The 14,607-nt window shown below is 39.9% G+C and overlaps 1 protein-coding gene across 2 annotated transcripts in view; it reads right to left on the bottom strand.

Moving 5' to 3' along the window:
• The window catches only part of LOC108720089 (tumor necrosis factor receptor superfamily member 11A), a 39,348-nt gene extending 27,973 nt beyond the window's left edge, over nucleotides 1–11,375 (bottom strand). The window contains exon 1 of one of the 2 annotated variants that reach the window (XM_018269470.2): nucleotides 10,711–11,375. In XM_018269470.2, coding sequence (XP_018124959.1) covers nucleotides 10,711–10,794 — 84 coding nt within the window. In that variant the 5' untranslated portion in view covers nucleotides 10,795–11,375. The other variant, XM_018269471.2, reaches the window with a different exon arrangement.
• Between the last annotated feature and the right edge of the window lie 3,232 nt (nucleotides 11,376–14,607).

Here is a 14,607-nt window from a genome sequence, read left to right as displayed (position 1 = left end):
CACTATATTTTCATTACTTTAAACCACTTTCGTTTTTTTGATGTTACTGTTCCTTTAACAGTCTAGGGAAATTCCAGATAGCAGCATATTCTTCTACTTCATAAAATAGAAGTATGCAAGGATGAACAAGAAAAGCACAGTTTTACTGGAAGAGAATGACAGCATTCACCTGCCTTTTCTTTTACTTTCTGTCTAAAAGGCACTAATTAAGATTTAGGAAAGGTTCTTTTTTGAAGGTTAATGGAAATGCAGAAATGTAGAAGGGAGTTTAAATACATTGTACATAAATATTCTATTTCATCATTATGAAACATTATAAAGGGATTGTTTATCACATATGTAGTAGTTGCAACTTTGAACCCTGTCCCATGGGTGCATCTGCGAAAATTGATATATTACCCATTTCATGTTTGACGTTAAACAGCTCTATGGCACTGGTGTTTTCACCATCACTATATTTCACAAAGGGGCAGATTTATCAAAGGTCGAGTTGAATTTTCGAATGAAAAAAATTCAATTTCGAGCTGTTTTTTGTGCACTTCGACTAGGGAATTGTACAAATTCGATTCGAATTTGAAAAAAAGTAGAATTTTGAAATTTATCATGTACATTCTCTTTAAAAATTCGACTTCGACCATTCGCCATCTAAAATCTGCTGAATTTCTATTTTAGCCTTTGGGGGACCTCCTAGAACCTATTTGGAGTCAATTGGTGGACTTTGAATAATCAAAGTTTTTTTGGGGAAAAACTTTGAATCAAATTTGATTGAATGCGCCATTCGATTCGTACGATTCGAATTCGGCTGAATATGGACCTATTCGATTGGGACTTGTTGGGATGATGTGATGCAACCATAGATCCCATATTTTTTTTAAAAAAAATCTCAAAAAATGTGTGGTTTTCCTATATTTCTAAAAAGTGAAAAAAAAACCAAAAACCTTAAATACCCAACTTCACCAAGTAAAAGATGTCGAGTTGCTAAAGTAGTCAATAGGAGCTGAGCTGATCAAATCTGACTTTGAGGTTTTCAGATTATTTTTCACTAGGAATTGTCCAAAAAACAAATTTTCAAAGGTTTGAGGTATTTGTATTTTTAGAGCTTTTTTCATTCATATCTTTTATGTTTGGATCTTTTAATAAATTCAATGACAATTGTGGTTTTAGCGTTTGTGAGTTTAGTCTTGGTTTCAAAAACCTCTAAAATCACTAAAATCAGACATTTAACAAATTAGCCTCCACAAGTACATGCTCAGTGGTCAGGGCAGCCATCAGGAGGGGACAGGGGGGAGAGTTGTAGGGGGCCCGAGGGTAAGGGGGGCCCTACCACGCCATACTTACTTGATTAGCCGTGCCCCCCATCTTTCTGAGAGCTGCTGACTTCGGGAAGGCATGGACGTTTAAGGGGCCCTGGCCACCAATTTTCTCATAATGTGGGAGGGGGGGCTGGCCACCAATTTTTCTTTTCTCATGTGGGGTCCTAGCCACCAATATTTTTTAATGGGGGGGCCCTGGCCACAAATGTTTTTTATGGGGGGGCCCTGACCACCAATATCTTTTTATTTTTTATTAAAATGTGGGAACCCTAGCCACCAATAATTCTTTTGTTTTTTTACTGTGTGGTGGGGGGCGGACCTGTGGGGGTGGGGAGGGCGGACCTGTAGGTGGGGCTTGCGGTGGGTGCAGCCCAGGGGGCCCAGGAAATGTTGTAGTATGGAGCCCTGCGATTTCTGATGGCGGTCCTGTCAGTGGTACAGTACATTGATGAATAGTAAACAAAGAAGGAAACTTCTGATAGCAGAAAAAATTAAAGTAAACATTACAGTTCCCCAGAAAAGGGGGAGCGTTTATTTGCAGTATTTATCTGGAAGAAAAGTGAAATAAATAAACTATTTCCTTCCTACAAAGGGTAGGAATGAAGGCAAATTTAGTCTTTTTGTTCTGGCAATGGCACACCTTCTTCTGCGGCGACTAATCTTCTGTAAAATCTTCATGAGGAAACTTCAAGCGATTTTGGAAGACTGAAGTGACACACGGGTTTTAACACCAGTGTTTGGGATTTAAACTATTTGCCAAATAAATACTACCACAGCAAGAAGAAAGCCGTTTTTAAATAGATGGCACATCATTTGTTTCTTTGACTGCCAGGTTCAGTGACTCAGACAACCTGAAAGTATTTTAAGAAACATTGAGAATGTATTCAAAAGTCTTCCCCCCCATTTATATTCAACCTACTCGCTTCCCCTTTAAATGGGTTGTTCACCTTTGATTTAATGTTAAGTATGATGTAGAAAATGATATTCTGGGACAATTTGCAATTGGTTTTCATTTTTTTATGATTTGTGGTTTTTGAGTTAATCAACTTTTTATTCAGCAGCTCTCCATTTTGCAGTTTCAGAAATCTGGTTGCTAGGGTCCAAAGTACCCTAGCAACTATGCATTGATTTAAATGAACTGGAATATGAATAGGAGAGGGCCTGAATAGAAAGAAGAGTAATAAAAAGTAACAATAACAATACATTTGTAGCCTTACAGAGCATTTGTTTTTAGATGGGGTCAGTGAACCCCATTTGAACGCTAAAAAGAATCAGAAGAAGAAGGCAAATATTAATAAAACTATAGAAAATAAATAATGAAGACCAACTTAAAAATTTGCTCAGAATTGGCCATTCTATAACAAACTAAAAGTTTGAACCACATCGGTGAACCACCCCTTTAATATGTAAAGAGAGGACATCTTTGCAAAATAATTTTTTGAACATGCTTTAAACATTTATTTAAACCAAATTCTTGTATTGAATATTTTGTGGCAAATTAAAAATGGGAAAGTATCAGCTTATCAAACCTGTTTTCTTGCCTACTGAATCAGTTAGGATAGATATATCGTTGGCTGAAAATAGATATTTATGGGACAGGTTAAAAAAATCACTTTGGGCAAGGACCACATCTGCCTGTTGATATGTAAGCCTGCACTGTCATCGGATTGTTGCCCTAAGGGCCAAACTATCAGACGGATTTTGCCCAGTGTATAGGTACTGAAATGTATTGCTAGCAAGAGTGTTATGGCACACTCTTAAAAGTTCAAAAGTACTTGAAGGTGCCCAAGGCCAATGACATACAGCATTTCCTGTCAAACCTCTGGTTTTAAAGCATTTTAACTACACAATTAAGTAGTGTTGAAACCATTACATGAAGAAATTTAGTAAGTGTAATGAAAAAAAAATATAATGAGCATAAATAAGAAACACATATGCAGTATAAGTGCAGACTGGGTCCAAATACAGGCCTGTGGTTAGGTAAACGGTAAACAAATGCAGCATCTGGAGCGGGCTAAATGGTCAGAGCTGGCGGCAGACAAGAAGAGTCCAGTAAACAGGGGCAGGCTGAATGCAGAGAATGATTTGAGAGACAGCCTGAGGTCAAACACCAGGCTATCCAACAGGCAAGGGGAACTTGGGCAGGAGCAGGAACAAGGGAACAGACCAGAGAATCAGGCTGTTACTCAGGAAACAGGCACGAATCAGGCACGGGAAACACAGGAGCAAAGAACCGCAGGCAATATCAGGTTTCTGAGCTTTGATAATCAAGCAACTGGGAATAGCAAGGGACAGGCTTATATAGGTCATTAAAGGAAAACTATACCCCCAAAATGAACACTTAAGCAACAGATAGTTTATATCATATTAAGTGGCATATTAAAGAATCTTACCAAACTGGTCTATATATTTAATGATGGTCTATGTGCTGCCTCAGAGATCACCTGACCAGAAATACTACAACTCTAAGGGTGAAGATACATGGAGCTACTAAGTAGCAGCTACTTATTATGGCTACCAAATGTCAGAAATTACCCTGCCATAGACAATACTGAGAATTGCCTCTACTAAAACACACATAGAGACAATGATCAGTAAATGATCAGTATTGTCTATTTTTGTAGCCATGACAAGTAGCTGCTACAAGTAGCTCCGTGTGTCTTTACGCTAACTGTAAAAGGAAGAAGTGTTGAAGCACAAGACAGAACTCTGTTTGTTAATTGGCTCATGTGACCTAACATGTATGGTTTGTTGGTATGTTTGTGTGCACAGTGAATCATACAATCCCAGGGGGCGGCCCTAATTTTTTAAAATGGCAATTTTCTATTTATGATTACCCAATAAAACATCCTACTAGAAAAGTATATTATTATGAAAATGGTTTATTTACATGAAGCAGGGTTTTACATATGAGCTGTTTTATGCAATATATTTTTATAGAGACCTAAATTGTTTGGGGGGTATAGTTTTCCTTTAATTGCTTCATAATTGGCACATGCTGTTAACAAGGTAGGCAGAGTGAAGAGAGTAAGGGATCTTGCAGATGAGGGTTTTTAGCTGCGCTCCCCTGCGTTCCGGTTTCATGCTTTCAGCCGCAGGGGAGCGCAGCAGTAGACGCACTGAATTCTTTTCAATGGGGCTGTGCTCACACAGATGCATGTAAGTGCAGAACGTAGGAAAAATGCAACATGCTGCGTCCCAACCTGCGTTTGGTGCTTACATGCGTCTGTGTGAGCACAGCCCCATTGAAAAGAATACAGTGCGTCTACTGCTGCGCTCCCCTGCGGCTGAGCATGAAACTGGAACGCAGGGGAGTACAGGTAAAAACCCTCGTCTGCAAGAGCCCTTACAGGTAGAGACGCTGGATGCATCTCCTGAAAATAAATGAGCTCCAGCTTTATAAGCCCCCAGTGGCTCACAGGGTAACTACAGAGGCTCGCAAGTAAACAATTCAGTGTTCAATTCCTAGTAATTTCTGACAACTAAACTCAAAAACTCTAAAACCATGATTTTCGCTGAATTTATTAAATGATCCGAATATAAAACGTATAAGAGAAAAAAATGCTGAACAATGCACTAAAAACAGAATGACCTAGAAAACCTCTAAAAATGTGAATTCTTCTGAAAATTCTTGCCTCAAACAATAATGATTTCAATTGTTTTCTTCATGCTTGTCAAAATCAAAGAATGTATAAATCAGCATTTTTATAACATCAAAAGAGTGGAAAAATATGCTCACAATGAAAAACATAGATTTCTCCTATATAGAATTCTCCTATTTTTCCATTAGGAGAATTCATCCTATGCTGTACTTGCAATATACACTTTTCTCATATGTGCATTTACATGCATAACAAAATCTGGATACAAAGACAAATGTACACTATCTGCCAGTTATATTTAATATCAAGCATAAACAATGTGCAGTGCACTAAAGTGCCATGTTTTTAGCCAAAACTCATCACGATTTTCCAGAAAACCCATCAGCCTGTGCTCAATTTGCAATTTGGTTCAGGATTCAGATGAATTTAAATCCTATAAAAAGTTTAGTATTCCTCAGTATGTTAAGCCAAATTTCTGTGTTAAACTTTTTTCATATTATTGTACGAAACCCAGGGCAGATCAGGATATCTTCCAATTGTAAACAGGACATCTGCCACTGACTTACGCCTGCTGAGGTCATGTAGGAGATGGAGTATTTTTTTTACTCAGACTTTTAACAGCCTTTGGGTTTAATAAATCTCCAGCCAGAAAAAAACATACTTTAATAAATAAACCCCTGAATGTTAAAGTTCCAGGCAACTGAATGTGCCAATTTTTGTCTTGACAAATAATGCAATTTGTAAAAAAAATCATGTAAATTACTTTTGTCATTTATGTAAATTACTTTGAAATTCAGATTGTGTGCCTTCCTGTTCTGCAATTTTTCAGGCAAAACTCTGTTCCCTATTCTGAAGGGTCTACGGCATGTGCACCTGGACCACCACTTGGTGTCTGACACATTCAACTTAATTAAAGTGAATCATTTTTTAAATTGATGCTTTCAGGTCCCTGCCATAAAAGGCAATGGGTAGTAATTTTTCCACTCAAATATATAAATTGCCATGGTTTTGAAACTTAGGAATGAATAATACACATTTTCAGAGACAGGCATAATAATGACGCTTTGTGCTTGAGCTTATGTAAGCATACATACCCACATGATCTCAAATGTGTCTGCCATGAATTGCATTGTTATGCATTAGACCAGGGGCGTAACTACAGAGAAAGCAGACCCTGCGGCTGCAGGGGGGCCCAGGAGGTACAGGGGGCCCCATGAGGCTCTCATTGATGAGCAATTTGAACATATATTAGTAAAACAGGAGAAACACTGGATATGTTGGGGGCCCTAAAATTAATTTGCTGTGGGGCCCAGCAACATCAAGTTACGCCACTGCATTAGACTGCACAGCAAGAAAAGCAACAACTAATTTTATTCTGCCCTTTGGTAGTGCAACCATGGAAGATGATATCTACATGCATTCAATCAATCCATGTAGGTATCATCTTTTGCTTTTGACCACCTCATATGTGAAACTTACTAAAGGTGGCCATAAACGGCAGATTTAAGCTTCTGAATCAAGTCCTTTAGACCAAGATAGCAGCTTTTCTGTCCATGTACGTGGTCCTCCAACAGGGCTCTTGGAAGAAGTCTGTGAGGCGAAATGTGTCAGCGTTGACATAACATTGCGGAAGTGTGCAGACACAAAGCAGATACTCCTGCAGTGAGGTTTGGGAGACGCCGAGAGACTCACATTGCTGTCGCGGAGATCCTCCTTGTTTTTAGAAAGGCAATTTTATGGAGAATCGTTTGTGAGTGTACTTTTAATTGTTTATTAAAATTGTAAAAACACTTCTGCACATGCCACTCTTTATTGTTCACAAGGGAAAAAGAACACTGAAAGCTGGTCAGATCTTGATTTTGAGATAATCTGAAATAATTCTTGAGTTTGTGAGTATAATATACCACTGGAATACTCGCATTTTAAAGTGTGGGTATAAGCTATACCCTTATATCTGTTTTCCACTACCACTGAAACGGATGCTTAATTCTCACTCTTCTACTAGAAAATACTAAAAGTTGAAAGTTTCTTCATCATGCTGATTTATGAATGCCTTTTAAACAGTGAAGGTGTATGCTTTGAATTGAGAACGCTGCACTATATTTTTTCTTTTTGGTCTGTTTTTTTCCCCAAAAAACCTCATTCGAGGAATACAGCAATCCCCTTTTGGAATTGTATTTTGAATGTGGAAGAGAACCTAACGGATCGTTTGGACTGGGGTACACTAGGTTTGGGACTTATTGGTATTTGTGTCCTCCAACAGGGCTACCTGACCAGTATCTTCCCAAAAATTTCCAGATGTCGATCAGATAGGATTGATTTTCATATCAGATTGAGAACCACATGGGCTCACTGATGTGGCCTCACCCCAACAGCCACTATTCTGATCATTGTAATCCTATCATTTGACCCTAAAGCCAAATGATCATATTGTCCTGATATTGCTAACCTTTGGTGGGCATATTGGGGGATCTGCTTACTGATTAAATTCTTGGGGAGGGGGTTTACATGTCATTTAATGTTCAAAAGCTGCAATTTACTGAAAACAGTAGGGTACACAAAGAGTGTATTTTACATTTTAAATTATAAAAACAAAAGAGCCTGGGAAGATCCTGTAAGTAAAAAAAGGGGAACTGTTGTACCTGACTCATTTCAATGCAAAGGAATTAAATCTAAAAATAATGTATTATTATCTGGAATTTAACTTAGCAAGAAATAAAACATTCCACTGGACTGAAAGACAATTTCTTTTCTATAGAAATCTTTTCAGAATGATCAAATTTTACGATGTTTTTCAATGGAATATAAACTAAAAAAAAGCATCCACTGAAGATGGTAAGGAGAGGAATAGCATTGTGTATTGGACTGTTGACAGGCTCGGATTTTTAAGTAAACATACTCGAATAGTTCACAAAAATGGAAAAATTAAAAAGATAAACCCTTGACGTGGGAAATATGTTCATTTCTACATGACTTGGAAGCAACTTCAACTTTGTGCATTTTTCATCCTTTTATATAATAAACTTTATCATTCACTTCAACCAAAATATCAGTGAAATGAGCAACATTTAAAAGACCTGTGAATTCCATTTATTTTCTGTGGTAGAATAAAGAATTAATTTTGAGTAAAAGTGAGAGACAAAATGCTATTAAAATAATGGGAAATAAACCATTTTTTACACTTTGCTGCACCACAGCATTCAGCTGTATTGCAAATAGCTGCAGGGCTTTTCAGTCCTTTTTTGTAATGCAGAGACCTGAAAAACTTGAACTCAACTTGCATGTGATTTACTAATGCTGATTCTAATTCATGTCTACATTGGTAAATCCCGTGTATACTTAGCACAAGCTTGCAATTGCAATGCAATTCAGGAAATAGTTATGCCTTGTTGGTTAATAAACATAGTCATTTTTATCTGTTATTGTACTTGTGTATAACATATGCCCTAATAAAATCAAATACCTAACTGGATTCAACGTTGCACTGGTTTAGGTTAACACAAATATTTTCACATTTATATCAATCATACCTTTAAATAACCTCATTGCACTTTTTGTCGTTTTTGTAACCTTTGCCAAGGTTCCTTTTATACTCTGCTCTTGGCAACAGTTGGATGCAGTTCATAAGTCAGAGGGAAAAAGTACAAAATGTTCCAGAGGCAGGAAAAAACATCTGCCTCAGTTATTCCCTTATGTAACATTTTTCTCTTTTTACTATAGAGGAGTACACATATTCTTCTAAGCCTTGCACTAAAATGTAAAATTAGCATACACAATAAATGTGTGAAAACCTTCTTGTTTCACATAGCGCTGCAGATTATGTTGGTGCTTTATAGATGCATTGTAATAGCAATAATAATTTAGCACTTATTTAGACCACTACATCTCAGTGTATATAGTGTCTGGTTTACAAACCTAGGTACAGAATTGCACCAGTTACACACAGCAACCAGTCAGATTTTTGCTTGCATTTTATAACTCATCTGGGACTGTTCAATGCAGATTGGTTGCTCCTGGCATGCGCAGTTATGCAATGGAGCACTTGTGTTTCTAAAAGTGTGCACAAAAAGAATTTATTGACAAAAAGCCAGACAGAATTAAGAACAAACATCAAGCATGTCCATTTGTCAGTAAGCTTCACATTCTGCATCCAGCAGAAGCTAATGTGTCTGAAAAGGAAAAAAAGTAGCAAAGTCTTGTACTACTACCATGTAACCAGGGGCACTCGTCCAATGAGGCAGCCTGAGGCGCTCACCTCAAGCAGGAGCGCCAGATACATTTCCAGGGGCGGCAAAAAGCCACTCCTGTACTTTTAAGAGACAAATTTCCGGTTTTGAAACTGGAAATTCGGCTTTACTAGTGCAGGAGATCGCAGTTGCGCTCTCCACACTAGTGTTCCTGCCTCGGATGCCTCCCCTGCAGATGGGTAAGCCGGCAAAGCAGGGCATCATTTTGAGGAGCCGCCTCAGGCCTCAGGCTCTTAAGAAAAATTAAATTACTGTCCTTATACAATATTAGATAATAGATGATTTTCTGATAATCAGTATTAGGGGGGTTATTTACTAAAATTGAGATCTACTAATCACTATCAGAAGATCTACTGGTAAATCACAGACCTCCTCTTGGGTCCCATTACATGTGGTATGCAGAACACTTTTGGGTTGAGTCTTGCACTGCCTGAAATATTCTGTGTATAGGTATATGTGTAATTAGTAGTGTTTGCACCATGTTGACTATAGACAATCACAAAGACAGGTAAGAGAAGGGCCTTATTAGCTACAGCAATGGTCCCCAACTAGTGGCTCGTGAGCAACAGTGTTGCTTTCTAATCCCTTGGATGTTGCTCCCAGTTGCCTTAAAGCAGGTGTTTCTATTTAAATTTTTTACTTGAAGGCAAGCTTTAGTTACATAAAAACCATGTCTACCGCCAAACCTAGCCTCCTGTAGTAGGGTTGCCATAACCCTGCCCCCACTATCACAGACATTCCCCGGATCATCAACCAACCAGCCCACTGACGTCACATTGCCTACCCCCAACATCACTGGTCAGACAGACTGGATATAATCCTAAATGCTATCAAGACACTGCAGTTTCACACATCCATGGATAACAAATAAAAAAACAAACAAATACAAAAAGTATTGTAGATATGATACCTATATTTTTTGTATTTGTTTGTTTTTATATTTGTTATTTTTGCTACTGGCTAACACGGTACCACCGTTTTTGTTTTGTGCTTAGCACATCCATGGAGTAATATTAATTATACTAGGCAGAAGGGAATTTCCTGTCTTCCTGTACACATATATTAGAACATATTTACCCATTTGCAACCCTTATTCTGACAACTGTATGGTATGAATAAAAAGGGAGTCAATTGTGCAGCATGTTTGATGTATAAATGCACACAAGCCAGAATTTCTTCCCTACCTGAATTTTGACATCCACACTTCAAGAATGGCACCTGAGGCAAATCAATTGCACCCATTCAAGCAGGGTGCGCAATAACTCTCCCACTTTCTCTTTTAGCCAGCTCCCTCAGGAGTAACCAAAGGGCTGGAACTAAGGCCAAGGGCAGATGAAGCATCAGGTTGCTACGGGTTACAAGACCACTGCCAACTGTGTTTTACATTAGCCTTATTATGTGACATGCTGCTTTTTCCTTTTACCCTTCTTAGCTGTAAATCCAGTGTCAGTAGCTAGTTAAGGGGTTTAACAGATTTAAGAGCAGAGTGTGTCAGGGATCCACATTAGGTAGAAGATACTTAGGCTACCAATGTGCCCTCACTCTTACCTGGCTGCAGGCGCACAGGATGGCACAGTTTAGCAGGAACAGATGGTAAGCCCTCAGACCCGCACAGATGTGCAAAGTACCCATGATATGGACCAGTTTGTTTGTACACAATCCTTTCCCTCTGTTCTCACACTGTTGCGACTCAGCCTTGCGCCACTTTGCCCTCTGGGTTTTGTATTCCAGTTAATCCTTCCCCACTGGCGAGAAGTACGAATCCAAACCTTTCCTGTCGCTTTCCCGTGCCCGTGTTTCCCTAAATGTCAGACCAATTCCACTCCATACTCGTTATTGTTTGGTGCCCATGCTTATTCCCTCTCCCACTGTTATTGGGTCACTACATGTCCACCCCCCTCAGTGATGCCGTAAACAGCAATTATTTCTAATTCCTCGTCTCTCCTCGATAGAGCGTGTACTTTCCCCTCAGTCAGTCCAAGCGACGCCCATTAAAGGAAGATGAACCTGTGTAATTCCCCGCGCCGAGATTCCCTCAGAAAAGTGTCTCTGACAAGGGAGAGGAGTGCACAGAGGGCACCGCTGGGACAGGGTGTAGTTCAGCCAAGTGCCGCACTTATGCACTGTGACTATACTATGCACTAAACTACAACTCCCCCTTCCCCCAGCGCCCACACACACAACGGGAGCCTCCCTCTGTACAGAACTGCCCCTTCTCCCGAGCTTCCTTCTTGCTTTCGTTTTCCTTACTGTCAGACACTGCTTTTGGTGCCCCTTCTTCTCTGTTTGTATTTTATGCTCTCTCTATGTAACATAATTCAGTTAGTCTAAACAGGGCTGGTCCTATCAAATGTGGGGCCCAATTGGGACCATGTTGGCGGGGCCCCTAGACAAAGTGTTGCTGGCTACTGACACACCAAGTATTTAGGAAAATAAGGGCATACAGGCACAAAATAGAAAGGAAAGGGGCAGACAAGGTAACATAATAGGGGCACACAGGGTAAGAGAGAGAGGGAGGAAATAGGAGAGTGGACTGGGCCAATTAGTTTGGGGCTGGGCCGATTCAGCTTGGGAGCAGGCTTGGTTGGATTGGGGGCAGGCAGGGCCTATCAAGGTTGGAGGAAAGCTGGGCCTATGAGAGTTGGGGGCAGGCTAGACCTATGGATTTGGGGATGGGCTGGACTCTCAAAGTTGGGGGCAGGCCAGGCAGCATCATGTGCTGAGGGAAATATTATCTGTGCTGCCCTGTGGTGCGGGGCCCCCCAGAGGTGCGGGGCCCAATTGGGCCCAATTGGTCCAATTGGCCTAAGGCCGGCCCTGAGTCTAAACTATGCTTAGCAACACTATCTCTGCCACAAAATGATATCTACATGTAAAAACAATCCAAGTTACTCATAATTAGATTAGCTGCTTCACAGAGCAGAGCAGGTACAAGGTGGAACAGAAGGGCAGTATGGTTCATGGTTGGTACCTGTTTTGTATGCTAGGTCGATTCTAGCATAAAGGAGGGTGTGTTCCCGAAACGCGTAAGGCCATGTATTTCTGCAGCACCTTGCAATAAAAACCTGCTTTTTTACCGGAGTGCCGTCCTCCTGTTCGTGTATCATATGTTGGCAGTGGGGACGCTGCGGACTGAGCACCCGGGAACACAGGGGAGCAGCCAAGAGGTGGTGAGTTTGGAGCGGTCCTAATTGGTTTTTGGTGATTACTATATGGTACAGCCACAGCTTACACCAGGTGGATGTAGTTCTAAGCTTAGTGTTCCAACATTCATGTCATCATAGTAAACCCCACTGCAATGTACTGTATATAGTTATAGAAAAGGATGCTGTATTAATATCATTTATTTAAGTCCTTTCAGTCACAGGAATCATGCTTTACTGCAAAAAGTTAGGACTATGCTGAATACTTCTGTACAGGCATGGGCATTAAGGAAAGGTAAAGGGATTATACAATCACAACATTTTTTTATATTATTAATCAGAGAACCAGATGCAGCTGCCTGACACCTCTCTTGAAGGATTTGTTTGCATTGCTAAAGGTGTTCCCTAGTCCCACCTAGTAGTACACTTGAGAATATCACAGAAACAGGAAAAAAACAGCTTTTTCCTGCTTGGGTGCTACTCTCATGTCTACCGCTAGGCAGGCTAGGGAGAATGACCAAGGTTGTGGTAAATTCAATGGGAAGGGGAGAAACAATTGCTGTCTCAAAGCAGTTCCATCCTGAAGTGCTGGCTCCTTCTCAAAACTCAGAATCAGGCTCAATGCACCGAGATGGTTGCCTCCACACCAATATTACAGCTAAAAAAATACATTTGTATAACAACATTTTAAATGGAAGAGTGAATTATTTGCAATGTATACATAAATAAAGTATACCATAAAAATCATGACGGAATCCCTTTAAACTAAATACCTCTGGGTAAGTGGAGGGGAAATTAAGACATGATGGGGTAATTTACAGTTTCCCAAGTTGCAGTTGCAAGACCACTAAGGGGCAACAGTGCACCCCCATACATCTCATGTAGAGAGCAGAGCAAGTCTGCCTAGAAACTGGCTGCAGGTTTTACCCTGCCTTATCCTCAAACATATTTAGGTATTATTATTATTTTATTAATATTATTTAGGAATTTCTCCATAGAACATTTTTGACATTTGCTGAACTGGATGTACTGTGCATAGGAAAGTCCAATCTTGCATAGGACTCTAAACAATCCAGATTCTTCAGCTCTACCAGGCAGCTTCAACCAGCCCTCACTAAGTTGTTCAAGAAACTTAGGCAGTCGCTGGCCGTCCTGTACTTTCCATGCAGCTGGACCCCATTGACGCAGAGAATACGTGGGGCTCATTTATCAACACTGGGCAAAATTGCCCATGGGCTGTTACCTATAGCAACCAATCAGTGATTAGCTTTTTAAAGCCAGCTGCAAGAGAACAATGAATGCAGCAATCTGATTGGTTGCTATAGGTAACAGCCCATAGGCACATTTGCCCAATGTTGATAAATGAGCCCCTACAGAGATTGATAGCATACTGACTTCTCATTGGAATGTGCAGTAGGATTCCTATTGGATTCCTATAGAATAAAAGCAGGGGCAGATTGAGGCTGAGCGTGTCAATGAAAGAAACCAGATCATTTATCTTTACAGCAGTAAAAAATAATAATGAATGTATATTGGAAACTTACCAGAATCACTTAAATTAATGGGATGACTATACATTACCTTTAACAATCCAAACAAACATGTATCTAAAGTCAAATAAAAATTAGCTTTTGGACATGCACTATTTGGAAAATATGGGGTGTTTCATTGACAATCACACTCATGACATAAATCACTATGGGCAGTTGTGAGCCAGAGTGGTTGTCTCCCATTAGCCTCTGAAGCTGTGGAAATGTGCTCTGGAATGATGAATTTTATTCTACCTCTCAGGTGAGTCTGCAGCATGTTCGGACTGAGAATTAAAATAGGCCCTGGCATTTCAGGTACACAGAGGCACAATCAGCCCACATAGAGGCCCAAACAGCCCCCACCAGCCCATTAAATACTGACTTTCTATGGGACCTTATAGCAGCCCCTCTGGCATTTGTCAGAACCCACAGATTGCCAGTCTGGGCCTGGTCTGCAGTATTCTCCTGGCATCCATCAATTGAATGTTTGTCCAGACCCTACTAATATACTGCTATGGTAAAGCAGTCAATAATCCATGGTTACTGTGATTATCTAAAAAAAAATCTAGGAATAGGCCTGCAAAAAAGGACTATGCATTAATAAACTAATATGTTTTAAACCTGTAAACAGTATATTATGAGTGTAAGAATGTAAAGCAGTACGGCATTTTTAGAGAGGTCGCAGTCTGTTACACCAGTCACCAAAGTGCTCCATGAAAAGACTTCTGATAAAGCAAATTTCACTAGCGAAGATGTCAAAAAGTTATTGGAAG

Source organism: Xenopus laevis, chromosome 6S (genome assembly GCF_017654675.1).
Source record: "Xenopus laevis strain J_2021 chromosome 6S, Xenopus_laevis_v10.1, whole genome shotgun sequence".
Lineage (NCBI taxonomy): Eukaryota > Metazoa > Chordata > Amphibia > Anura > Pipidae > Xenopus > Xenopus laevis.
The sequence above is the reverse complement of the archived record's forward strand: the minus strand, read 5'-3'. Positions and strand labels throughout refer to the sequence as shown.